This window comes from Natator depressus, chromosome 5 (genome assembly GCF_965152275.1).
Source record: "Natator depressus isolate rNatDep1 chromosome 5, rNatDep2.hap1, whole genome shotgun sequence".
Lineage (NCBI taxonomy): Eukaryota > Metazoa > Chordata > Testudines > Cheloniidae > Natator > Natator depressus.
In genome coordinates, this window is record NC_134238.1 from 18444978 (window position 1) to 18472894 (window position 27917).

Here is a 27917-nt window from a genome sequence, read left to right on the forward strand (position 1 = left end):
AGCCCTGCCCTCGTGTGAGGTGACCAGGTTGGGTGAGGCTGTGATCTTCAACGAGGCTTACGGAAGCTAGGTGCCTATTTTCATGGGATTTAATTCCTTTCGGCTTCTTTGAAAATCCCAGCGTCAGCCTTTAGTACTAGTCTAGGTTTATGACCCTTCAGTAAATGTCAACCCATGGGATTGTTATAACCAAGCCAGTTTAAAGGGGCTTTCTCGTAATTGCATAGACAGGAAAAGCTCTTCCAATGCCTGTCCAATGTCACCCACACCTGTAGTTGGCAGGGTTCTTTAATACACCGTTCCCAGTACTGTTGCATCTAAACTGTTCTTGACTTCCTGCAATGATAGTGCTTTTATCACTTTGATCAACTGAACCACTTGCTTATACTGTTAAAACCATTTTTACTAATCTCTTCAATTTTGTTCTGTTGTTTTTGGGGTTTTCTGTGCTAGCTGTGATGTCATAGACTGACATTTTGGGATGTTCCAGCTGAAGGTAGTGGTCTGGCAGACTTTAATCTCTTCATGTGCTAAATGCCCCTCTTGCTAAACTGGGGTTAGTCGGGATCTTTCAGTACCAAATGTTGTTTGGAAAAAGCTAATTTAACAGTGTGGTGTCCGCACAGCATATGAGGTGCCTTTTGCATATGAACACTGAGATTTGTTCACTTTTCTCTGTCCAGATGCAGACTTATTTTTGTTCTGTGCTTTGAATGCCTTTGTTTTTCTCTTATTGCCTACTCATACATGCATAAATCATAAACATTTTTTTTTATTTTTGTAAAGCTATGAGGTCAGTAGCTAGATTGAATATCTGGCTTAGAGCTGAATGGACTTTGTTAGCTTTTAAATAGTGCAGCTATCAAAATTGGTGAAACTCTTACTGGAAATTAATAAACATACAGATGCTTGATTTGGAAGTACAGTGTATGAGAGGACATCATGAGAGGTGATTGATTATGTTTTTATTTCTTTACTCAGACTCTTTAGAAAGATGAGAAGAGATTCCATTAGACATTTGGATAAAAGCCATGGCATGCTCGTTTGAAAAAGACAGCATTTACTTGCCTGAATCTACTGTGTCTTCTCTCCTAGCAAGCTGCAGCCTTAACAGTAGTAACTCCTACTCAAACGGCTCAATTCAATACAAAGACAAGGTATACAACTCTGCATCTCAGGCTTTAGAGGCCTATATTGAAGATTTTGATCAAAGTCTTATGTCTTCAGAAGTAAGCACTGGAAAAATCTGCATAGGTCAGAGTACTCCTAAAGATAAGTCAGCAAAGTATGGTTCTGTACAAAAATACGGTATGTTTCCTGCAAATGAAGCTTAAATTGTGGTTTTGTTTAATATTTTGACATCTCTCTAAAGAGAACATCTCATGAACTGGTTCTGTCATCTTTTACATTTTCAGTCTATTCTTGTTTGTTATGTGTGGCTATAGATACTGTTATTGAAACTTTTTTTAAATTCCTTTTTGGAATTTGAATCTGTCAAAAAGTCTTAACACTGATCAGTAATCTATTTGATTTAATGAATATTTGCTACATAAATTCTAAGTACATATTGTGTAATAAATGGTGCTTAGGTAGTGATACCTCTCATTCTCTGTAATAGTCTTCAGTAAAAATGAATTTTTACATCTTTTTAAAAAATAAAACCATGTAAATTTGAAATTAGAGATGTATGGTGGAAGTGGAAGAAGTCTACTACACTTCCTCAGTTTCATCTCCTGTCTGTACAAGTTTTTAGGTATATAAAGGAACTGGATCTCCTGGACTGCAAACTTGGCTGGCGTGAAACTGCACTTTCATACTGTGCTGTTTACTTCTTAGTTTCATATTAAAGATTAAATGAAACTTTTGTAAATAATAACTTAAGATTTGAAATCAAAAGTAAATATAAGTAAAAGGTGGAATACCGCTGGAGTGGTGTATTACAAAGAGGCTACAGAATTTTGGTCTAATTTTAGTTGTTAGGTTTAGTGTGTTGGTGGCCTGTAATATATACAGGCACTAACTACATGATCTAGTGGTCCATTTTGGCCTTAAACTCTGGCTGAGTTTGGAATAGCTGTTATTGGCAAATACATAAATATAGTGCAAGTCTTACCACGGGAGTGAATAAAACCACTGTTTGTTCTATATATGCCACACATTATATATGAAAGCACTGTTTTAGATCCCAATCCTGCATCACTTACTTACCTGCTTAAAACTGAGAATGTGGGTAATACCACTCACATTACTAATGCTTAAAGTGAAAATGTGCATGTTTGCAGGATTGAAGCTCTCACTTTTTAAAAAATGAAGTTTTATTAGGTCTACTTTTGTGTATCTGTTGATCTGTAGTGCCTTTAGTTACTATCAGTCCAACAGTGGTAAGCTTAGTGGAAATCAAATTTCAAAATAGCTTTCTGGACACCCCCCCTCCCCTGCAAAAAAGTGTTTTTTAGATCTGAGATTGAGCTCTTAGCCAAAAGCTAGTGTTAAGGATACTTTCCAGCTTTTCAACAAAACTCATCAGATTGCATATGTCACTGTGACACAATGGACTTAAAGCTATTTTAAAAATAGAAAACATGTCTGTGATACCGCATTGAATATTGCATGTCCTGGATCTTAAGCAGGTGTCATTTTATGGAAAATTCTACATTTTGGGGGAAAAGAGGAAAAAATTTTGGTAGAATGACTAAATGAGTAACTGATGGTGTTTGGAACTAATCAGAGGCTAAGAATGTTAAAATACATCACTGTGGGGAAATAGATTTGTGGTCTGATGACACAGTCATAGGTACAGGAATAAACTGACTGCTCTGCAGCTGATTAAATATAAATCATCTCCACAATATATGATGTGCATGTATAGAACATAATATTGTAAATCAGTGCCTAAACTTAGATCTTGACAAGGATTCAATTTCTGTTCCTAGAGTAACATCAGAATTATATAAAACTAATTTGTTTGAGCACCTCTTAGATGCTGATGGTATTATCAGTTCAGATAGTTGGGGTCACTTGTTACTTTATCTGAACTAGAGTTTTTTGTCTGAACCATAGGCTGCACCATGACTGGGAACAAATGTTTGTAAAGGTGTTGCATTAGCCTTTACAGCTGTGTTTAGTTAACACGAGTTTATTGGCTATCAACTAACTTTAACCACCACCAAAAACTCTAGTCAGAAACACCTGGAGATGTGTGGGTGTGAGAGAAACCGTTTTAGTAGCATGCAGTTTCTTTATGGTTAGGTAAGGCTGATATTTTTGTTTAATAGCTTTGATTCTAGTGCTTGCTTAAAAACAACTTTTTCTATTTTAAAAAAATATTTTCTCTTTCCTTTATATATTGAAAACACTTTACAAACTGAGCCCCCAATCCTGCACTGAGCCTCATTGATGCTTTACTGAGCATGTCTGCACGTTAAACATTTGCAAGACTGGATGTGTTTAACACAGTAGATTAATATATTACGCAGTTGAAATTGGTGGAAGATTTTGGGTAGTAAAAATACCTAAAATGGAATTTGGCTAGGAAAGTAAAATACATTTTAATGATGCCATCAGAATCTCAGTTTTAGAAATCTATTCTAAAAGACTGAATTCTGACCCTGCATATCTTGTGAGTTCTAGTATGATCACAGGCTCAGGTTCTGTAGCTGCAGGCTATTGTCTTGTCCTTTCAATTCTACTTTTCTCTTCTAATATACTTGCTGCACTTCAGGATAGACAGGGAATCAGCTTTAATATTTGTGTATAGGTGACAGTCAGTACTCTGCCTGAAATATTACAGATGTATTAGAAAAATGTCTAACCTTGAAGGCATGCCCTAAAATTGGACAAGTCTGTTTCTTTTGCTGACACTAGATCCTACAGTATTCATGTTGTAAGATTTTGGGGGGGCCAGGGACTGTCTTATGTCTGTGAGACTCCATGTGCACTTGTGGTGCTACATAATGTGATAACAGCTACAATTTACATGTGATAGCAACTTGGGCACTCTCTGTAGGGGTTCAACATTTGTACGTCAAAAAGTAGTTAGCTGTATTCCGCTGAATGCATCTGATGAAGTGAGCGGTAGCTCATGAAAGCTTATGCTCAAATAAATTGGTTAGTCTCTAAGGTGCCACTAGTACTCCTTTTCTTTTAGCTGTATTCTGTGTCCCAATAAAACTTTAAAATTAAAAAGCTAATTGCTGAAAAGGTTTCAGCATCTTGTGAGTTCTGTGTATCCTGTAAATTGTCATTTGAAATGTATTATGGGCAAAATGGTCAGCTGTACACATGCATTACGCAGATTTTTAGGTATACAAATGTTTATATACGAAAGCAATTCTTTGAAAATACAGCACTCAGCCCTGGTCTACAGTACAAACTTACGTTGGTATCTAAGTTCCCTGTAAGTTGCGCAGCCGCCTTCTTAGCGCTGCACGGATGCTTAGGGAACCCACCCGGGGAACCTGCTGCGGCTGGGGGAGGGCACCCGGCCCCAGACCGGCCAAGGCCGGGGCACCCCTCCCCCAGCCCCAACTCTGCTGTGCCCGGACTGGCCAAAGCGTCCCTGCCCTGGCCTGGACCAGCCCGGGGAGGGGTGCCTATCCTGTGGCCCTAGCCTCGGAGCTTCTGCAGCAGGGAGGGGGCATCTTTTTCCTCCCACTCCCCGCCTCAGGTGCTGCTGCGGGGAGAGAGGGCTGTGGGAGTCCTCTGTCCCCACTGGAGCCCCCTCCTGCACCCCCAGTCGGAGCATCAAACGAAATGAGGGCTAGATCAATAATGCCTCCAATCCAGGTGATGTGTGAAATATGCTGCCATTTATAGTCCTGCACTGAAGTCAAAATACTTCTTTGAATGGTGCACCGTTTTGGTTTTATGAATCAGATAAACAGCAGAAAGAAGATGATAGATTTCCCACAAAACCACCCCCCTCTACAGTTCCACAGGCATAACATGAGTATCTTGACTCATGGGGAGTAAGACAAAAGTTTTAAATGATTTTATTTTGTTCATTTTTGCCACCAATATTTTGAGAGAAGTGGAGTCAGAATTGATCGACTATGATGCTTTGAAACATCAGTCCACAATATTCACATTGTAATTTAGTAAAAGAACTGTAACGTAAAAATGTATCTATCATAGGTTTTTCAAGTACATGGTTTTAATTTTTTTAAATTTAGGAAAATATATAAAAACGGTTTCTCTGTTTTTCAGCTTTGGAGGACTTTAACCAGCAAGTAAAACTCGACTCCATTGCCTCACCTTTTATAAGACAAACTGTTTGTGACCCAGACTTGATTAGTCTCACCACAGATGATCTACTAGCATTTCCAGCAGATGGATCACTGCCTTTTATCCACAGGATACCTTCTGGGTCAGGGCTTCAAAGCGGGAAGTGGATTAGGAAGTCACTGAAAAAATCTCCCTTCTATGCTTATCAGACTTCCTCATTTGATGTTGAAAAAGACTTTGGTTTCCAAGACAATGGCAATGCTGTGGATAATCGAAATCACTACAGAGACATTGACAAAGAGAAACACAATGTGTATAAATCTCACAAATATAATTCTATATTTTCTAAAGAAAATGCAGGGGATTGCCTTTTTCAACAACACTCTAAGTCCATTTCTGTCAAGAATTATCCAAGGTGGCTTACTAGCCATAAGTCTGACTTGAATGTGTCGGGGATAAGTAGTATTCCTGATTTCAAGTACCCAATCTGGCTAAAGAGTCATAACCTTTTATCTGATTCAGCTAATCAAAGTTTTATTCAGACATTTAACATACAAGATGAATTTTCCTCTTCACAAATGTGTGAGAATCTGAAAAAATGCCACATTGTGGATAAATTGGACTGCAATTCTTTTGAACAAAATAGTTATCTGGATCCAACAGGTGACAGTAAAGTAACAGGAAATTGCCGATATGTCAGACCAAGTGCAGACTTCCAACCTGGCAGTGGTCTCTCAAGACAGTCCAAACAGCCATTCAGAGGTAACTGCATTACGCATGATTTGTTTTGAATGTTTCTTGAAAATGTTAAATGCAAAATGTTACTCTTCTAGTCACACATGGCAGAACATGCTCCTCTTATATTGCACAGTGTGAACCACTGCTCAGTAAGACTATTCACACCTATCCTACGTGGGGGAGTGGTGAAAAATCCACGCTCCTGAGCGATATAGTTATACCGATGTAACTCCCCGTGTAGACAGCGCTATGTCAACAGGAGAGCTTCTGCCCTCAACATAGCTACTGCCTCTCGGGGAGGTGGATTAACTACAATGAGAGGTCTTCACTAAATCGCTACAGCTGCACCAGTGTAGTGTCCATGAAGACAAGCCCTCAGTAAAGTTAAGGTAAATCAACTAAAGTTCTGAAGTCAATATGTATAAATTAGTACATATTTAACCTCACCCACCCATCCAATGAGTGCTGTCATTCAGGAGTAAAATGGGCTTAGAACACTGTAATTTAATCTGGGAGGGTTAAGGTCTAGTCTACATCCAAAATTTAGGTTGACCTAGACACGTCAGTCCACTGAGTGTGAGAAATTCATGTCTGTGAGAGACATAGTTAAGTTGACCCAAGTCCTGGTATAGACACAACTAGATCAAAAGAAGAATTCTTCAGTCAACCTAGCTACCGCCTCTTGAGGGGGTGGATTTACTACAGAGACAGGAAAAACCTCATGGTCTAGAAAGTGTCTACTCTATGGTGCTACTGTAGCACAGCTGCAGCGCTATAGCTGTACCGCTATAGAATCCATAATATTAACATCCCCCTAAGTTAGAGTGAACAAAGGGCACTTTACTCCTAAATGAGAGTATCCATACAGGGTTAACACTGTTTTAACTTCACACTTCGAGCTGATTTGCCTTTGTGACCAGCCTCTGCCAGTTTCTCCCAAACAGCAGACGCAGATACTGCACTGAGAATACCTGTGACCAGCTGTAGTAGGAGAGAATGGAGGGAGCTGTACATTACTGTGCCCGTTTGCAGGGTCGGGGGGAAAGGATTCATTGCCCTATCCCTGCAGGGGGCATAACATGGGGCAGTAGCTCCCTCAACTCTTTAGGGGATGAGAAAGCCGAGCTCACCCCATAACCAATTTGTTCCCAGTTTCCGATCCTCCCTGGGAGCACCATGTGCAACAGGAGCTCTTTCAATTCCCAGGGTGGGGGGCAGCTTGCTGAGCTAGACTCTATTAAAAAATCTCCCAGCATGTGGTGCCAGTAGCCCACCCCCAACAGCTTTTTCCTGTTGCTAGCTAATGTGGTTAGTCAGGTAGCTCAAGGGGTAGAAGTCTGCGTTGCAGTGTTGAGGATTCAGCATTCACATTGCTGGTAACGTATGGTTGGGATTAGATTTATTTAAAAAAAAAAAAAAAAACCTTGGAAATTCTATAAAATCTAATTAAAACCATTATTTTAGTTGGCAAAGTCAAGCACTCAGAAGTTAGGAAATGTCAGATTTACAGATGCCTGCATAACTTTAGTTTTCACCCCTTTGCGTATACGTATTATAATGCAGTTTTTAATTATATGATCACATACTTTTTTTTTTCTTCCCCCACAGGACCCCTACCTCACTCAGTCCAGAGGCTGGTTGGACAGGTAGTTGAATTAGGGTTGCACATGAAAACGTAAATCTGCCACTTCCTAATTTTTGAGTGCTTGACTTTGCAATCTAACTAATGCAGGTTTTGTATGTAATTACATATGGGGTGTGTATGTGCAAGCAGAACTTCTTGAAGTGCCTGTTATGTAACACTATGAAGACCTATATGCCAGCCACTTAAGAATCCTCAATATTGACATATATTTGATTAAATGAAAATCTTAATATCAGAGGGCTTTATAAAGTTAAGGAATCTTAAATGCTGTATTCTATAAATGAGTTATGGAAGGAAACATCCTACTGCATGGAAAGGCTGTGGCTATGTTAATTTTTCCTTCAATTCACATCTGACACGGATGGTGCAATTGAACAATAATATGCCCTACAGCAGGGATCGGCAACCTTTGGCACGTGGCCTGCCAGGGTAAGCCCCCTGGCGGGCCTGGCTGGTTTGTTTACCTGCCGCTTCCACAGGTTTGGCCAATCGCGGCTCCCACTGGCTGCGATTCACTGTCCCAGGCCAATGGGGGCTGCGGGAAGCGGTGGCCAGCACATCACTTGGCCCGCACCGCTTCCCGCAGCCCCCATTGGCTGGGAACTTACAGCTTGGAATAGAGGACTATTTGTTCTATAAAATCATATGGCAAGATTTTTAAAAATAGGTACCTAGAGTTAGTCTCATAGTTCCATATTAAGAGGCTTAATTTCATATTTAAGCAAAATTTAGGCACCACATTTTGAAAATTTTGGCAATAATGTCTGTGAAAGAGGACAGACTATTTCCAGCGTCTTACAAATCATTTAGACTAAGTCTGAACAGTATCATGTAGTAATGAAAGTGAAATTGCTGACTTGAAGAATCGTAGTGAATAGTAACTGGTGATGACGCTGTGTTGTGTTTTTAGATGACCAGATTGAGTTGCTTATCTTGAAGGCAAAGAGAACTCTAGAGTCTTCTGTTGAGAATTTATCAAGTGCTCTGAAAAATGATGGCAGCCCTTGTACAGTAGATATACTGGAAGCAGAAAGATCATGGGAAAATGTGCCAGTTGCTTTGTGAGTAAACTAAACAAAAATAACCATTAAAACAATTTGTTCTTGAAAGTGTATCATTGCCTAAGTATATATGTTGTGTATACTATAGATAAGTGTTTCTCAGCCTGTTTACCATTGTGAGCTGCATATGCAGCTCTCTGTGTTATGTGGGAGACACACACACACACAAAACACACACACACACACAAAACACACCACCTGTATGGCCCTGAGGATGTCACATGGACTGCAGCTGTGTGCTGATTGGACTGCAAGCAGCCCACAGGTTGAGAACCATTGCTATAGAATATTTTAGATAAGCATGATTTTCTCACATAAAAATGCTAAGGAAAGAGAAGGGAGTTTTTTTAAAAGATGCAGCTTGAATTGCTAAGATTTGGATATTTTATCATATGAGGTGGTACACTACTGTCTCCTGTTCAATCATTTTATCAATTATTAGGTTTCTACTTTCACTAAACCCACAGTGATCTATTTCTGGATCCCTAGTTTTGTAAATTTTGTTAGTGCAGGGAAAGTTTTGATGTAAGGCAACACGCTGACATTTGTTTATGGAGGGAACAGTTGATAGCTGTGAAGGCTCCTGGACAGCTTCAAATATGGGTCTAGATTCTTGGGCTGGGTGTTTGGAGTAGTCCTGGATGTAAAAAAAGGATTGTCTTCTACAGGACCAAATAATTTGACCTACACTGTAGGGGAAAGTAAACTTAAACGTTTTGATGTGAAAATGAAGACGGGGAGGATTAGCTAACCCAGGAAATGAGGTCTGTAATATAAATAGGATGTTTTGATGAGTTGTTTGAAGGAGGAAAGTGAAGATTTTTGGTGCATTGGTAATTGGGTATTGTTCCAAATATAGGGAGCAGAATGAATTCGGTATAGTGGAAAGCTATGGTAAAAAATGTTAATATCTTATCTTCCTTCCCATTAAACCCCCTCCTTTTTTAAAATGACTATGAAGGTCTTGTCTACACAGGAAAAAGTGGAACTTAATCATCAGTGGTGGAAAGAGGTGAACCCTGTCTGCACCCAATCAGTACCAGTGGTGGAATTGAACTTGTGTTGAATCACATTTTGGCTAGGGTAGGCATGGAATCCTAGAAATGTAGGGCTGGAAGGGACCTGAAGAGGTCATCTACTCCATCCCTGCACTCTGAGGCAGGGTTAAGTATACCTAGACTATTCCTGAGGGTTTGTCTAACTAGTTTTTAAAAACCTCCAATGATGGGGATTCCATACCTCCTTAAGTAACTTATTCCCTTGCTTAACTGGTTAGAAAGATTTTTCCTAATATCTAACCTAACTCTCCCATGCTGCAAACTAAGCCAATTACTTCTTGTCCTACCCTCGGTGGACGTGGAGAACAATTGATCATGGTCATCTTTAAAACAACTTTTTATATATTTGAAAACTTACGTTCCCTTCCCCAGCCTCTTCTCCTCTAGACTAAACATGCCCAGTTCTTTCAACCTTTCCTCCTAGATCATGTCTTTGAAACATATTATCACTTTTGTTATTCTCCTCTCTATCTCCAGTTTTGTTTTTTTAAGTGTGGTGCCCAAAACTGGACATAGTACTCCAGCTGAAGGTCTCACCAGTGCCAAGTAGAGCGGAACGGTTATCTTCCGTGTCTTATGTATGATACCTCTTATTACACCCCAGCATCTTTTTCACCACAGCATCACGCTGTTGACTAAACTTCAAATTGTGAACCACTATAACCCACAAATTCTTTTCTGCAGTGCTGCTACCTAGCCAGTTATTTCCCACTTCATATTGTGAATTTGATTTTTTTTTCTTAAGTTCAGTACTTTGCATTTGTCTTTATTTAATTTCATCTTGTTGGTTTCAGAGCAATTCTACAATTTATCAGGATCATTCTAATCCTATCCTCTACAACCTCTTCCAGCCTATTATCTGCATATTTTATAAGCATATGAAACATTAGTCCCAATGACATGTGAATGTATCTTATAGCAATTTGAGTTTGTAAAGCTGTTTCATACTTTCAATTGCATGTTTAACTTTTTGTTTAGCAAACCTCCAGTACCTGTACACTGTGAGGAAGATGAGAATGCCCTACAATCCCCCAAGGCTAACATGGTTAATGAATTCCTTGAAGACTGTTTAAATAATGACAATCAGGTAGGTTAAGTTGAATTATATCTATCTTGTAATATTTCTTGCTTATAGTAGTCTTAAAGGAAATCATAAGACTTTACAGTTCTGTAAGTTGATTCTAGTGCATGTGCTAACATGGGCATCAAAAGTACATAAGACCAATAAATAGTAGCATGAGGAACACTTGTAATTGGTTTCTGTTCTAGCTTTAATAATGAGTTAACAGCAAAAGGAAAAATTGTAATGGCTTTAAATAGTCACATAATTCTAATGATTAAACCCTACATTCTGACCTTTCCATGATCAAGGATTGCAAATAAATAGCGGCTGGTCTTAACCTATTTTGATAATAGTAATTGTTTCATTACTTGCTTGAATTTTCTATCCTACATTTTAATATTTTTTTATCTGAAGTGACTAAATGGTGGCGGTATCATTATCCATATAAATATCTGATCCTACTAATCTCTTAGCTTCAGTAATAGCTTTTGTCAATCAGTTGAGTTCCACAGCTTGGTTATATATTGTTTTTCCTCTTGTATTAGCTGTATTGTTGCCTTTTAATTAAACTAAATATTTCAGTCTACCTCCTCTAGACCAGTAGTGCTCAACCTTTCCATACCACTGTACCCCTTTCATGAGTCTGATTTGTCTTGTGTAGCCCCAAGTTACACCTCATTTAAAAAGTACTTTGCTTACAAAATCAGACATAAAAATACAAAAGTGTCACAGCACAATATTACTGAAAAATTGTTAACTATTGTAAAAATGAGAGAGTAATAAATCAATTGGACTATAAATATTGTACTTACATTTCAGCGTATAGTATAAACAAATAATTCTGTTATTGCTGGTGCTTTTTATGTAGCCTGTTATAAAACTAGGAAAATATCTAGATGAGTTGATGTACCCCCTGGAAGACTTCCACGTACCCCCATGGGTGCACATACCCCCTGGTTGAGAACCACTGCTCTAGATCATTATTTTGTATAGTTTCCCTTCATATTCATCTCTTCACTAAAGAAAACATTCCTGATGTTTTCAGTCTCACTTTTGTTAACTGAACCCTTTCTGTTTTTTGTTTCCTAACGCAGTGTTAATAAATGTTCTGTATATAAATAAGTTCTTGTATTAGTAATCAAGTTAGCGAGATCATTATATTGCATGTTGGTATATACAGCATTTTGCCATTTACAAAACAGTTTATGGATTCCAAGGTCAGAAGTGGGACCTTTGTGATCTCCTGTATAATACAGTCCAGAGAACTTCTCCAAAATAATTCCCAGAGCATATCTTTTAGAAAAACATCCAATCTTAATTTAAAAATGGTCAGTGATGAAGAATCCATGCTGACCCCTGGGAAGCTAGTCCAATGGTTAATTAGCCTGACTATCAAAAATTTATGCATTGTTTCCAATTTGAATTTGTCTGGCTTCAACTTTCAGCCATTGAATCATGTTATAGTGATGATATTAGGAATTTACATTAGAAACTATACTAACATATATTTGCATTTCACTTGTGTGCTTGCATTTAAGAAATAAAGGTTTTCTACAAAACATTCCCAACTACACATGTTTTTCGCTGACGTTTTAAGGACACATGTAGAGCTTTTCTTTTGCGGGGGGAGGTTATGTTTTAGCTTTTGTGACTTTAACAAATCCCAACATTCCTTTTTGGAATCTCTGAAAAAAGAACATCTTCATGTTGTTTTATGTGACCAGGTCTTTCCTAAATCGTTTTCTTTACAAAGTTTGATGTAAGGATTATATCTATTACTCTTGGGGGAATTCTGCTCCCAAAAATTTAAAATTCTGCATATTTTAGTTGTCAAAATAACACTCAATAATAATGCCAGTTTCAATTATTTTGGTAATTTATTTCAAAATACCTGTCCGCAACTATGACTGTAACAGTACAGACACAAAAAAAAATAGAGTTGAGGAAACCCCTACAACAACTCAGTTCTTGTTTCTCTTTCCCCCTCCCCCCAGAGCCCAGTAGGGGGGCCAGGCACCCACACCCCCTACCCCCCCCCCAGCCCAGCTTCAGGATGGCCCCCAGCCCAGACACTCACATGCACCCCCTGTGCCCCACCCCTCAGAGTTCAGCTGTGGCCAGACAGCCCCGCCAGTCCAGACATACCTACCCCTCTCCCCCAGAGCCCAGGGATCCAGAGAGAGAAATAGCCTGATGCTGGGTCCTGGGTTTGTGTGGAGTTTCCTACATGCCGCTTCCTTCCTTCAGGGCATGTTGAGAATTGCAGTTGCCTGGATCCCTCCAGTGCCCTCCCCGCAGCAGTGTCTTCTACTTGCAAGCTGTGCTGTGGTGGGTCCAGTAACACCTAGTGGTAGCCAGCAGCTCTGCAGCCTATTTCTGTGGAGGAAAAGGAAATTCTGCACAGAACACATTAATTTCTGCACAAATTGTGCATGCTCAGTGGCACAGAATTCCCCCACGAGTAAGTATCTGTACCAAACTGGTACCTTACACAAGAGGAAGGTGCCGTGGTCTTTGAGAAGACCATCTTCCTGGTTTGCTAGTTTCTTTTGACCCAGCACTCCCTAACATGGAAAGAATTGGTTAAGATTAGGTTAAATCTTTAAATATATCAAATCTTTATATATCCTAGGTGACTCTTAAAGATCTATAATTTGCTTTGATCCTAGGTTAAGTAGTACCCAGTGATAACTTACACTATGGGCTTATATGCACATGCTATTACCAGCTACACAAACATATCCACTTCGAAAAAAGCTAGGACAGTTTTTTCCTAGCAGGTGTCCCTGTTCTGGTGTTCAAATGTCCTGTTAAGGAGACAAAAAGAATAAAATTTCTTAGAAAAAGGATCTGCTCTTTAGTTTGCTTGTCTGTAAAGCTTCAGAGTCAGTTAGCAACTGTAGTTTGGGGAGCCAGGCAATGTCTTCTGGCTCGGGTACTGACGTTCTCAGGCTGCAATGTCTCCATCTACTTTCTTTGGAAGGGGAAGTAGAAGTTGTGATGGATATTGCAATCCCATGCAGTATCTTTGGGGGCTGCTGTATCAAATTTATGAATGGCTTATGTACGATTGTGTTCTACTCCATAGGGCAGGGTTACCACAAAAAGGTTTTACTACCTAAAAGCAGTGTGGGGTGTTTACCCTGAAGATTGTTAAATAACTCCGGAGAAGCACCACCTGGTGTTTGCGTATACTGATTCAAAGTTGGCTTTCCAGAGTCTCAAACAAAGAAAGGGCTTTTGGTATAAAAAGTTGAGCTTGAATTGATATGGCGCCTTCTTTCTGCAAGCAAATGGATAGGACCTTCTGTTCAAGGGGAGCCCTAACCCTTCCAGAAGCATTGGAAAGATTGTGGCCTACTAGGCTGCCAGAAGACTAATGGGTAGCTCCTGGTGTGTTTAAATCTGTTTATTTTTAATATTTTCTCAGTAATACTTTATCTTAAGAATAAATGTGCTTGCCTAGAAAGAGCTGTGTGGTAACTTGTAACTCCTGGCAATATGCTGTTCATAATTCTCAGAGAGAGAGCAACACACAGACATTCGCTGTTAGACTGGTTTGCTGGGTATATCCAACTGTAAGGCAGGGATCTATGAAGCCTTAAAACCCTTGGTCAGAAAGTAATGGGACAGGGGTTCCTGATCAGAGATAAGTGGATCAGAGATAAGTGATAGCTGGAGACCTAGCACCTAACTTGACACTCCTGGATTGGACTACAGAGGGAGGGGATGCAAGTGGAGTTACCCTGAAACTGTGCAATAGGAATATCCGCCTTCGAGTTGTCATTGTGGTGAACTTCTTCCTCATTTATCTGGTCTTTTATGAGTGAAACTTGGGCTGGTATTATCCCATAGGCCCTTGCCTGTAATTATCTGATCGGATCAGAGGATCACAAGATTGTCACCCCAACAGCATTGCCCAATCATGAGTAAGTGATATCGGTCTGACGCTGGGTCCACTTTTGTGATTCTCCTTTTAGGGCACTGTTTCTTAGTCACACCCATGAGTCTGTTTTTCCCAAATAAGTAACATTGAGGAAATAACTGGAGATGTTCTCAACCCCCTGAAGAGTCTCAGCTGTTCACCTGAGACACTGGAGTCTGTTCCTGGTCATAATTTATTACCAGCTGTCCTATGACTTACTAAAGTGCACAAATACAAAAGTAGTTCCTTCCCCATTTACATGCTTCTACTTCCCCAAGGCGGACAAGGCCTTATAAATAAAATAATTTGCAGAACTGTCACCCTTTGGGGAACTGAGTAAAAGTTTATTTCACTCTTATTACTTATTAAATTCATTAACAAACTTATTAAAAATACTGGAGGTCTACATTATTATATGCCTGTATGTGCTAAATTTTTGCTTTCCTGCCCCCCTCCACCCTGGAAACACAAAATCTGGAGTGAGGAGGCCTTTTTTTAAGGAATTCTCATGCTATCAGAGAATTCTAATGTCATTTGAAATACTGACATATTGTACTTAAAGTTTATAGCGCACGATTAATCATTCTTAATTAGTCTAACATATAAACTTATTTGTAACAATTACACAATTTCAGCAAAATAACTATTTTTCTGCATAGCCTCATCTGTCTCAAAGTCTTCTGCCACTAGTATTGGCAGAGGTCTTACAATTCTTTGAGCAAAATTTGAGTGTGTGGATGAAGAGACAGAGCTTCTACTGTAACCTCGCACCTCACAGTTCTTAGGAGTAACATCATATGAAGCGGGGGGGGGGGGGGGGGGAGTGAGTTCACAGGATGCAGGGCCAGCCTTAGGGATAGGAGTATATAAACTGGACTCCGAATATGTATGTCTTATTGCTGGAATATAAAATCTGAAGTGTCATGGATTACCATTTCCTCCTCCTTGTCTTTTTTGTCTAGCAGAGTCGCAAAATTGGAATCCCTGGGGAAGAAAGTTCCTCTAAAAGCATCAACCATCTCAACATTTGACTCGTAGCTTGGGGGTGTTAGACCCGCAATTGAGGTCTCCCTATGGGCTGGGGAGCAAGCAGATACCGGACACAGTGTTGGTATATAATACTCTAAATGCTCTTTATTGATTACAAAACAAACCTTATTCACTCCACCTTCACACCCCAAACATAGTATACCAGAGTCCAAAGGTCAGAATGGTCCTGATGGCCAGTCAAGGTTCCTTCCATCAGGATAAGATCAGAAGATGCGGGAAGCCGATGAAAACCACACCTATATCCACACGGGTCTCTGAATCAATAAGTAATTCTGATTTGCAGAAATCATAGGCATCCATTTATAGTCCATTCCCTTGTGTCATCAGTTCTTTGCCTTTGGAATTTTGTGCAGGTAGAAGGCCTAGTAAACAAAGAGACAATCTTGGGTGTGCCACCGTGATCCGAGTCATGCAATTTCCTACAATTCTTATACAATTTTATAATCAGTCCAGCTGGTGTTATTTCGTTTTCTGATGATTTTCCATATTTTTCTTGAAACATAAGATTGTTTTTGCAGAAAGAGTTCTAATAGTCCTTAACCTTAAGTCCTTGCTTCGATTGCTAACTTGAAACACACGCATTCATGTCTGGCACGCATCATTCATACCAGGCCTCCATGACCTATACATATTACATGGATATATGAATCACTGTGTGTGTGTGTGTGTATATACATATCTCCCAACATTCCCCCCTCTTGATACAATAATTAATGGCATTAATCATGTATCACTTTATAATTTTGCAAGCAATTCAATTTTATTGATCACTTGCTCTAAAAGTTCTTGTCGCTTTCTTATTCCATTTTCCACTCTCTTAAGTTCTGTTAGTAACTCCCTTACCCACTGGGTAACTGATACCTCCTCTTCTGGGTACAATAAAGGACTCCACAATCTCCTAGCCAGTACCCAATTGATCGCTAGTTCGGATTGCCACCAATTGGCAATTTATCGACCCAGTCTTTGCCAGTTTCTTGTACTACTTTACATAGAGCTTATTTAATAGTTTGATTCATCCTTTCTTCTCTCCCTGATGATTGAGGATGACAGGGAATATGTAGTTGTTGCTTTATTCCTAAGGCTTTTAATAAATTTTTAATTGTTCCTCTTACAAAATGTGGCCTATTATCTGAATCAATTTGTCAAGGTTCCTCCCCCACTCTGAACTCTAGGGTATAGAGTGGGAAGGGCTAGCTACCTGAGAGGACGGTACCTAAAGCAGAGCAGCGCTGGGGAATAGGGCAAGGGAGCTAGGGAACTCCAGCCTGGTAAACGCCACAAGGGTCCAGTTATAGTGGCAAAATTCCAGCGGTTTCCTTAAATAGTTAAACCCTCCTAACATCACCCTCAATGTATGAGAATCCTCTGGCCTTGGTAAATTCATTAATGATTTCACCCTTTGTTGATCTACCTGAATTCCTTGTTCCCCTAGGGTCACCCCCAAATAATTCACTCTCCTTTGCACTAGTTGGGCTTTCTCTTTATTAGTCTTGAAACCCGTTTCCTGGATGAGTTTCAACACTTTCAGTCTGCTGAGTCACCTCCTCTTCTACTTATGAGGTGACACCTCCTCATCTTCACCGCCTCCCCATCTACATATGAGGTGACATTCTCCCGGTCCTCTTTGGATAATTGATCCAGTGTTCACACCTCCCCTCAATTTCAAATACTTCCAAGTGATATTCCGAATCACATCTACTCCTTTCTTTTGCTTTTTACTCCTCACCTCCTCTTGCTGAATTTCAAAGGGCAAAATGGATGGAGTTGATTAATGTATACTCATCTGCGTTGTTCATCCAAAGGAGTAGCAGCACAGGAACTAGCAAACAATGGTGAAAACAGGAGTTTGAGTGGAGATCTGTTGTTGGAAAAAGGAGACAGGCCCCAGTTCCTTGGGGGCAGTGAATGAGTTCTTGAGAGTATGTCTTTGCTCGGTGGTTTGTTTTCAGTTTGTAAAGTTTGGTAGGGGGCAGTGTGTTGAGACAAGCAGAGCATTAGATGATAGCTAGGCAAGCCCTACCCCCAGTCAGGGTTTAGCTGTGATCTAATGCTCTGCTTCTCTCAACACACACACACAAACATGGTTCTCTCAACAAACATATAAAGGCAGCCAACTGGCTAACCAGAGGCAGAGGAGCCATCAAACGGAGCTGAGAAAACTGGAGAGTTATAGTGGGAGTTTGGGGGAGGGCGTGTCTAGTGTGTGTGTGGTTTTTTGTTCTGCTTGTTGTTTATGGGAGCTTAGGAGGCTGTGACAGCTACAAAGACCTAAAGAATGGAAGAAACAATGAAGACAACTTGGTGTGGAAGCTGCAGGATGTACATCATTCTGAAGAGGGTACCTGAAAGGTGCTTCGTTTGTATGAAGTGCCGCTTGATAGATCTGATGGAAGTGAGGATCTGAGGTTTGGTGGTGCAGCTAGAAATAATGGTTGAGTTTAGAAGGGGATTTGAGCAGATGATGAAGGGAAGGAGAGAGGAGGCTGAAGGGAAAACTCAAGACTTGAAGATGCATGCTGGACAAGAATACTGAGAGGATAAACTTCTGGATGAAGAAAGTGGCCTGTCGAAGCATGTGACTTTGAGAACAAGGCAGCAGAAAAGACTGGCTAGCGAAGAAAATAGAGCTGAGGAACAGGTTCACTGAGTTTGAAAATGAAGGTGAGAGGCAAGCAGTAATAAAAGATGGAAGAGCAAGGGAGAAGAGAGGCTAGTCCTACAAAAAGAGGGGAAAGCTAGAATTTGGAGCCCCAGGAAGATAGAGGATGACTCTCAGAAGATTGCAAATAAGAACAAAGGACAAGAAGATTTGTAGCCAGAAAGAACAGAGGGGGAAGGCCGGAGAATCGCACCAACACCAGGAAGAGGCAGGTCTACGTAATTGGGGACTCCCTGCTAAGAAGAATAGACAGGCCTGTCACCAGAGCTGATCCGGAGAACAGAAGGGTGTGTTGTATCTTAGCTCCCGGCAGATAGGATGTGGATCTGAGGCTGAAGAGGGTCCTTATGGCAGTGGGAAAGAATCCACAGATTCATTCATTTGGGAACAAATGATATTGCTAGAGTCTTGCTGGAAAACTACCCCAGGCTGGAGAGGGCGCTTAAATGAAGGCTCAAGTTATGTTCAGTGGGATTGTACCTGTCCCTAGAGGAGGAGAGCAAAGGCAAAACAAGATTATGATGATCAACAGTTGATTAGGCAATGGTGCTATAAGGAGGAATGTTCGACCACTAGAAGACATTCCCTGACAGAAGACTGTTCTCATGGGATGGACTCCACCTAAATAGGGAGGGAAATAGACTTCTCAGCTGAAGTCTGGCACAACTGATTAAAAGAGCTTTAAACAAGGAATTTAGGGGAGACGTTTGGGAGATGCTCATGTAATATCCACACTTGAGCCGAATGTAGATCAGGAGGAAAATCAAGTAAAAGATGATAGAGCAATGGAGAAAGGAACAACAGAGGGTAGGAGAATGGACAACAAGAGGAAATTTTAATGCCAATACCAATGATAGGGCGATACTGGCAGTAAAATGACTGTACCTAATCTGGTGAGGAATCTGGGTAAGGTCAAACAGAAACAACTAAGATGCCATAAGAACAACCATACCAGATCAGACCAATGGTCCATCTACCCCAGCATCCTGTCTTCCAACAATGGCCAATTTTTTAAAAATTGGCATCACATTAGCTATTCTCCAGTCATCCCAAACGCAAGCCGCAAGGCCAGTTAGACAGAAAGAATTGCAGGGTCTCAATGTGTGGATAAGATGATGTGTTGGGAAAAAGAATTTAGGTTTATTAGGAGCTAAGGAACCTTTTGGAAAAGGAGGAGCTTATACACAAAGGATAGGCTCCACTTAAACCAAATTGGAACCAGATTGCTAGCATGTAAAATTAAAAAGTTCATAGAGGTTTTAAACTAAGGGTTGGGGGAAAGCTGACAGGTGCAGAAGAGCATACAGATCGGACAGAGAAAGCTGTTGAGGGTGGATTTATTAAAGGGGATACTTTATATGCCAGTAAAGAGGAGAGGAGTTGATAAAGGACATGTAGAAACTGAAGAGAAACAGTCAAACGAAAGAGTCCCATTCAGTTACGTCACACAAAGGCAGACAACTAAATATAGACAAATATTATAAGTGCTTGTTTACAAATGCTAGAAGTTTAAATACTAAGCTGGGTGAATTTGAGTGCCAGCTTTGCGTTTGGCAGGCTTCCTACTTCTGATGGACTTACACGGTTTTTTTGCTATTACTTTTTGTGTCTTTTTGCTAGTAGCTCTTCAAATTTTTTTGGCCTGCCTAATTATACTTTTGCATTTGACTTGCTAGAGTTTATGCTCCTTTCTATTTTCCTCAGTAGTATTTGACTTCCAGTTTTTAAAAGGATGCCTTTTTGCCTCACCGTATCTTTTACTCTGCTGTTTAGCCACAGTGGCATTTTTTTTTTGGTCCTCCTACTGCTGTTTATTTGGGGCACACATTTAATGTGAGCCTCTATTATGATTATTTTTAAATAGTTTCCATGGCGCTTACAGGCATGTCGTTCTTGCAACTGTTGGTTTGACTAGCTTCCCCATTTTTGTGCAGTTCCTCTTTTTGAATTTAAATGCTACTGTGGGGGTTTCTCGTCCCCACAAAGATGTGAAATTTAATTGTTATGGTAGTGATTTCTGAGCGGTTCAGCTATATTCACCTCATGGACCAGATCTTGTGCTCCATTTAGGACTAAATCAAGAATTGCCTGTTCCTTTGTAGGTTCCAGGATAAGGTGCTCCCAGAAGCAGTCATTTATGGTGCCTACAGATTTTATCTCAGCATCCCATCCTGAGGTGACATGTACTCAGTGAAAATGGGGATAGTTGAAATCCCTCATTATGATTGGGTTTTCTGTTTTTTGTAGCCTCTCCAATCTCCCTGAGCATTTCAATCACTGTCACCATCCTAGTCAGATGGTCCGTAGATATTCCTACTGCTAAACTTCTGTTACTCACGCAAGGAATTTCTTCCCATAGAGATTCTATGATATAGTTTGATTCATTTAAGATTTTTACTATATTTGACTCTATGCTTCCTTTCACATGTTTTGCCACTCCCAGGCCAGCTGCAACCTACTCTGTCATTCCTATATATTTTGTGTTTTTATCGCATCTATAGTGTGGAAAAAATCCATGCAAAGATAACTCTCTAGTCAGTTTCATAGCTTTTCCTTATAAATCACAATTAAAAAAAAATTCCTCTCATCTTTCAACTATAGTAATCTGAAGTGTTACTTGTTAACAAAAGTAGGCAAATAATTTTCAAACAGAGGTGATATTTGTTCTTAAGCTACTGATGTCCATTCTAAAAGTAAACATTCAAAATTAGAAAATGTGGAAATTCACAGTTCAGGTTCTAAACAACTCTTTTCCAAGGTGTTTGCTTTCCAAGTGTTGGGGAACATATGGTGTGCGTGTTATGGGTGAATGTGGGATTGAGTTTGGCTCTGGATTTATCGTATTTTTTATTAAAATTGATATTTGGAGTTGTCAGCTAAGAATTTTTGTGTGTGCCCAGCTATGTTCATTATTAGTGTAGCATCTATCAAATAAAATCAAGACCTACTAAAAGCATGATCTCTCTACCAACTTGCTGTCAGACAAATTCCTATATTCCTTTATCATTTCTAGACCTGATTCCACCTCGTGGGAATGTCTACACTGCAATTACACACCCATGGTTGGCCCATGTCAGTAGGCTCGTACTATGGGGCTGTTTAATCGTAGTGTAAATGTTCAGGCTCCGGCTGGTGCTTGGACTGTGGTACCCCACAAGTTGGGAGGGTCCCAGAGCCTGGGTTCCAGCCCAAATCCAAATACCTACACCACAATTAAACAGCCCCTTTGCCAACCCCTGCAAACCCGGGCCAGCTGTGAGTGTTTAACTGCAGTGTAGACGTACCCTCTGTTACTCAAGATCTACTGCACTGTATCTACGTTGGTTCCATGGGCTACAGTGCCATACAATTGATGTAGTGGGGAATGAGGCCCTCCATATGCTATTTCTATAGACTGATAAAAAAGTAGTGGAAAATCCACATAGGTCACAACTATCAAATTGTCCTAAAGAAAAATTAAAAGTAGCAGGTCTGATTTTTAAAATATTATAGCTCTTGTTTTATTGCGAGATCAAAAATCTTTCTGCTTTTTGGTTTTAGGAAAATACCTTTTCTGGCGGTAACCACCATGGGCCAGTTGAAGCTTTAAAGCTAATGTTGTTCAACCTACAAGCGGTTCATGAAAGCTTTAACCAGAATAAAACTGCTGAACAAAATGATGAATTTAAAAAAGTAAGCAGTTTCTTTTTTACATTGGGTCTTATTGATATTAATATCCTGTCTAATTTTTCTGTGGGACTGTACTTGTAAAGGCTAGAATTCCAGCCAGCCTACAAAAATGTGACCACAGTTACCCATATTCATTCAGGTTGGAGATAAAGACCTATTTTGTCTTCTAGTCCATATACTTGACAATGTAATATTGTTCCCTAAGTAGCTTTTCTACTGTTCTGTCCAGTCTGGTGGAACTCATACCAGTTCTGTTGAGAAAACCTAATGGAGCTCCATGTTAGGAAGTTTTTTCCTGATACTCAGTATTCAGCCTACAATTCCCCCTTAATTTCTAACCACTTCTCATAGTCCCTTGGACCACCCTAAATCGTTTTCTCTCTCTCTCTCCTTCCCCCCCCTCCCCCTTGGTGTTAACAGGGTACAAATATCTGAAGAGTGTAAACATGCCCTTCCTTTGTTATAAGTTAGGCATGTTGTACATACTATTTCAGTGGTTTTCGACCTGTGTTCTGCAGACCCCTGGGGAAACTTAAGATTTCCAAAGGGGTCCACGCTTCAATTCAAAAATTTGTAGTGGTCTGCTTTTAATCTTTTCCCATAAAGGCCCCAGTTCAGGAAAGCACTTAAACACATTTAAACCTATTGAAATCAAAGGGACTTAAGCACATATTTAACACTAAGCACATGCGTAAGTGCCTTATTGAATTAGGATGTACATAAGCATGATCTTAAGCATGTTCCTGAATTGGGGCGGAGCCAGTTTCTCTGCCCCCCCCCCCCCCCACACACACTTTTTTTTTTTTAACATCTTTAGTGAACTTTGGTTTATCAAAATATCTCTATAAAGAGATGTTCAGAAATTAATATTTCAAATGTGGTCACCCCCCAAACCATATGGACAAAAACTGTCATGTTTTTGATGTGATCCTTTACATGCAGTCCATAATTTCTTACTGACTCTTTCTGCCACATCACACTGCAAGATTATGTCCAACTTCCTGTCCCACTCGCATCTTTTGGTTTCTTTCATATTAGATTGGATAGATGGTAAACTGTATTTAAGAGAACAGGGCTAGGTATCAGGAGATATTTTATTCTATCCTTTATCTAGCTCTAAATTTGTTTCCTTTTTATAAACTTTTACTCATCTATTGATCTATTCAGACATTTAATTGGTTCTAGAATTCAAATGTCTGCTTTAGATCTAGAATGTTTAATATCTTTGTATATTAATATTTTATAAGTGTTCTTCAGTGTTTCAGTTTACACACAACTGTATGCGAATCGTCTGTGTATCCTTCCCTGCTTCAGACTCTTTCAGACCTTTAGTAGTTTGAGAGTGTTCTATTCCTCAGTTATATGAAACCAGAATACTTCCTCTGACCAGTTGTCTTTGAAACTTCGTGCTAGCTACTGTAGTGCCTCTGAAGAGGCTCTCCATCACGTTTAGTGCAAGGATAGTAATTTGGTCTGTTTAACTCAAACACACTGATGTGTAAACTGAGCACGTAAGCCAACATGAGCTGTCTTTTGCCATTTTGGTATATAGCAGTAAAATTTTACCCTATACAGTATCTTCTTAGGCACAGGAAGAAAAGAAGGATTTACATGAGAAACATGGCATTTCAGAGTAAAGGGATACATTGCCTAGTATTTGGATTTGCTTTTTTATAGTCGCTTCAGAAAGGTGGAAAGCCTCTAAGCATATATTTAGATGAAGAAAAATGCATTTAATTGTCCTATATTACAGAAACAAAATGTTTTTAATAAAATCTCTTTAGACGTTCTTTATCTACTTGTTATTTATCATGTGCCTGTCGCATTATGCTAGTATCCTGTCCTATCTCCCAAAGCAGTGTTGGAGCAGGTCAGTAATTGGATGGAAGACCTCAAAGAACATGTGCTACAAAGTAATGTTTAATTCAGAAGATGAATTAAAACACTTCTCCAATGAGACCATCATTGTTATAATGTACTATGCTGCTAGAGATGCTGTCTTTCATGCATAATGTGTTCTAACAAAAATATCTTGACCACTCCTTAACAGACATGGCAATTTTCACCAGGGCAAGGAATTTTAGCCATACTAAACTTACCCTGTTTTGAATTAGGCAATTGCATTTTGCTACCTTAATTTTTCTGCAGTTTCAAGTGGATTTGATGCAAATTAGGAACAGGTATTGAAGACTCTGTTATGTTGCAATGTGTTAAATTCTTCTACTTCACCCACAAAGCTCGATTCAGTGGCGAACAAGCTGATCCTTATAGTATGTGTATACTTTGTAAAGTTGTCAGAGATCCTGTGGGGTGAAAGATGCTATATAAATGTAAACTGTTCTCATCTATCCTGTTAGTCATTTGTTTATATTTGACAGATTTCTTTTTTAAGCTTTCAGAAGAAGCAGTTTCTGAATTAAAGCTGTGTGATAATGATGTGATCCCTATTACCAAGTCCCTTCGAAGGTAAGTGTACTAATTCTCTTTCTCCGCACAATTAAACATTCCTCCTGTCTCAGTCTTGCTTGGAAAAATAATTTAAATTAGGTTGGATATGAGAATTATCACTTGGATTGGAAACTAGCTGAAGTGTAAACAAAAGTTAGTTGTGAATAATCAAAATACATAGCAATTTATGGATCGAAGGAGTATCTAGTGAGCTGCTGTAGGGTTTTATCTTAATATTTACATTATATCTTTTGGGAATCTTAAAATTTGCAGGTGAAAACTGAAGTAATAAAAGAACTTGGAGAAGTTAGAAATATGGGACAAGGAATTTTTAAAAAGTGATTCCACCTAGAAAACAGTTTTTTAAAAAGCGGAATAACCATGTTACATTATAACTTTAGATGGGTGGAAGAAAAAAACTTGTAGGGAATAGCAGGCAGAAAAATTAGATATGTACTTGTAATGCAGTGCGGTCGCAAAAGTAGTCAATGTAATTCGATGCGGGGGGGGGGGGGGGGAGGAGGGTGTAAGTAAAAGCATACTGTTGCATCAAGAGTAACCATAGAGTTGATCCTTCCAGAAAACAATTTACTGTGTGGGAAATCTTCATTGCTGTTGTCCTTTAGTTCTTTATAACTTCAGGGAAGCATCATAATGAATAGCATACTTGAGAAAACATTTTCCATACATGAAATAAACATGAGTCCCATTTAAATAAATGCTCATAAATTGGTAGGAAACCTCTTGAACACCAAAAGGCAGATTGGAAAAAACAGACTTCATAATAGAATCATTTTAAATTAATAACTGCTAGATTATAATTCTGTTTCAACAAACTGTCCATCTTCACAGCATACTACACTTTTGTATTATAATGTTAAATAAAAGTAAAATGTAAAAAGTGAAAATAATATAACTCTTAGGTACAGAAACAATTTCCTAACATAGCGTGGTGCACTACTTTAGCATCCTAATTTGACTTTTAGACCAAAGCCTGGTCTATACTACAAAGTTAGAGCAATGTAAGCCTCCTTGCATGGACCTAGTTGTGCATTTGTGCACGCTTAAATTTGTCTCCCACTGATGTAAACCCTCCATTACGCTGGCATAGTAACGCCACCTTCCCCAAGTGGTAACTGAGCTGTGGTCAATGTACTGAGATTGACACAGCCTGAATATAGACACTGCATTACCAATGTTGACCCTAACAGTCCTCCAGCACCTGTCCCACAATGCCTGACACTGACCACTCCAGTCACAATTGTGAACTCCACCCCCCAGGGGTCACCGTGACTGGAAGGCATCCTGCTCCCCTGCCTTTGAAGCCCTGCAAATTTTTGAAATGCCTTTTCCTAATTGTCCAGCTTGGCACACCTGGCAGCTCGCCATTGCTGTGTGCGACTGACCAGCTGGCTACATGCTCCAACTTGGAGTAGACCAAATCTCCTGGGCCTATAGGGAGAAGAGGCTGTGCAGGACTATAATGTGGACATCTACTAGCAGATTGCACAGAAAATGCAGGAGAAAGGGTACAACAGGGATCAGCAGCAATGCTATGAGAAAGCAAAGAAACAGCAGCAGATGGGTCACAAGGCCAGAGAAGCCAACAATCAGTAGGGTGCCAAGCCACAGATCTGTCACTTTTACAAAGAGTTGCATGCCATACTTGGTGGAGACCCCCACCACCACCACGCACATCACCCTGCAGTTCTTTTTTTTATAAACCTATCTCATTCTCTTAAATAAGTAATAAAAAGAAAGGACCAGTCCTCTCCATTAAAACTCATTGACTAAAATGGAAATAAGATCAAGCCAGAAGTTGGCAATTCAGATTTATAAAATTTAAAGTATTAAGTGTGGTGTTAGGCAAAATCATTGACCCTAGAAGAAGCTGAGGTGTTTTTATATAACACAGACTAAAATGTCATCCTTACTTGCTTTTAACAGTTCTAAATAGGGAAACTAGACATCTGTAGCAAGAATAAACAAATGCAGTGTCACAAAAGTAGTTGTCTACAGTTGAATTGTCCCTTTAAATCAACATTTAACAAAACGTTTAATTTGTTTTCACAGTTTTACATGTCTGTGTATTAATTTGAAGAGATGCCTCAAAGCTGATTAAGTGGTGTTAAGGAAATACTGCCATTTCTGTTAAATATATGTAACGTCAATCGTAAGATACACTTGTTGATAAGGGTTTTGTTTTTTTAAATGTAGGGCTTTACACCATTTGTCCCGGCTCAAAGGCCTAGTTGAAGATACCAGTGGCAAACAAGATCAGAAAGATGATCATCAAGAAGATGGAAAGGAAAAAACAATCTACAAATAAGAAATATTTTGTTGGAAACTGAGCAGTCTATATAATTAAAATATTAGTACCTGTATAATAACCATTAACTTTCCTTTGAGAGCAGTTTCATAGGTCAAATATATTTTTATTTTTTTAAAATTTGAGAGAAGTGTGTATTATTTTAAAAGTACCATGCAGGATTTCTATACTTTTTTAGCATTGAGGTGAAAATTTCAAAATGTATGAGTAATAAATATAAAATCTAGTAAAATCTAATATTTGGCAAGATCCATACTATAAAGAATATTTATTTTATTAAAATAACTTGAGCAATCAAGGAAAAGGCTCTGTGGTCTAAAAATAATTCAGACACTCAAAATGCTACACCACATTCAGTGACCCCATTACATCCCCCACACTCTGCTACAAAATTGATAGAAATAAGGAAACTGAAGAGTGAGGTATAAACTTAGGCAAATAGAAGGGCTTTGCAACAATATTACATAAAAGCTCTAGGATCATTGCTTTCTGATAGAACTTTATTTTGACATGATTATAGTCAGGGGAGTAAAGCCTAGAGACTATTGAATTTGCTAAATCTAGAAACCCTTCTCTGGCATTTCTCAAATACAAGTTATGTAATCCCCTTTCAACCACTATTTCTAGTTACAGTAAGACAATATCATGACAGATATATGGGATGAAACACCAAAGCTCCTCAAGAGGCCAAATGAGTCTAGCTGTGCTCTATTTCTTTGGACAGAAGTGCCATAAAATAATATCACCTAACTTTGAAAAGTAGACCTATTTAAGCATGCATTCGCATAGCTGTGCATTATCCTCCATGCACTTTGTCAGTTGAGAGAATTAATAGCTAAAGGTCAGTTTACCTTTTTGTACTAATACAGTTGTATAAAATCCCCTCAAACCAAGTTGTCAGTAAAGAAGTTTGAAAAGAACCAAAAGAATGCATTTAAAAGTTCCAGTATGCTGCATCAATTCTTCAGGCTAGAGCAGTGTTAAATAGATCGTTCAAGGAAAAGTTAGTCACTTGAAGCCTGGTGCAATTATGTTTAAAATTTAAAAAT

At 39.3% G+C, this 27917-nt stretch overlaps 1 protein-coding gene across 1 annotated transcript in view; it reads left to right on the plus strand.

The window, feature by feature from the left end:
- Positions 1-27917, plus strand: part of C5H18orf54 (chromosome 5 C18orf54 homolog) — a 28893-nt gene extending 976 nt beyond the window's left edge. The window contains exons 2-8 of the mRNA XM_074952371.1: positions 982-1308; positions 5206-5985; positions 8517-8667; positions 10704-10812; positions 21963-22094; positions 24484-24557; positions 26757-27917. Of these exons, the coding sequence (XP_074808472.1) occupies positions 1032-1308; positions 5206-5985; positions 8517-8667; positions 10704-10812; positions 21963-22094; positions 24484-24557; positions 26757-26868 (1635 nt within the window). The 5' untranslated portion in view covers positions 982-1031 and the 3' untranslated portion in view covers positions 26869-27917. The remainder of the gene's footprint in view (positions 1-981; positions 1309-5205; positions 5986-8516; positions 8668-10703; positions 10813-21962; positions 22095-24483; positions 24558-26756) is intronic.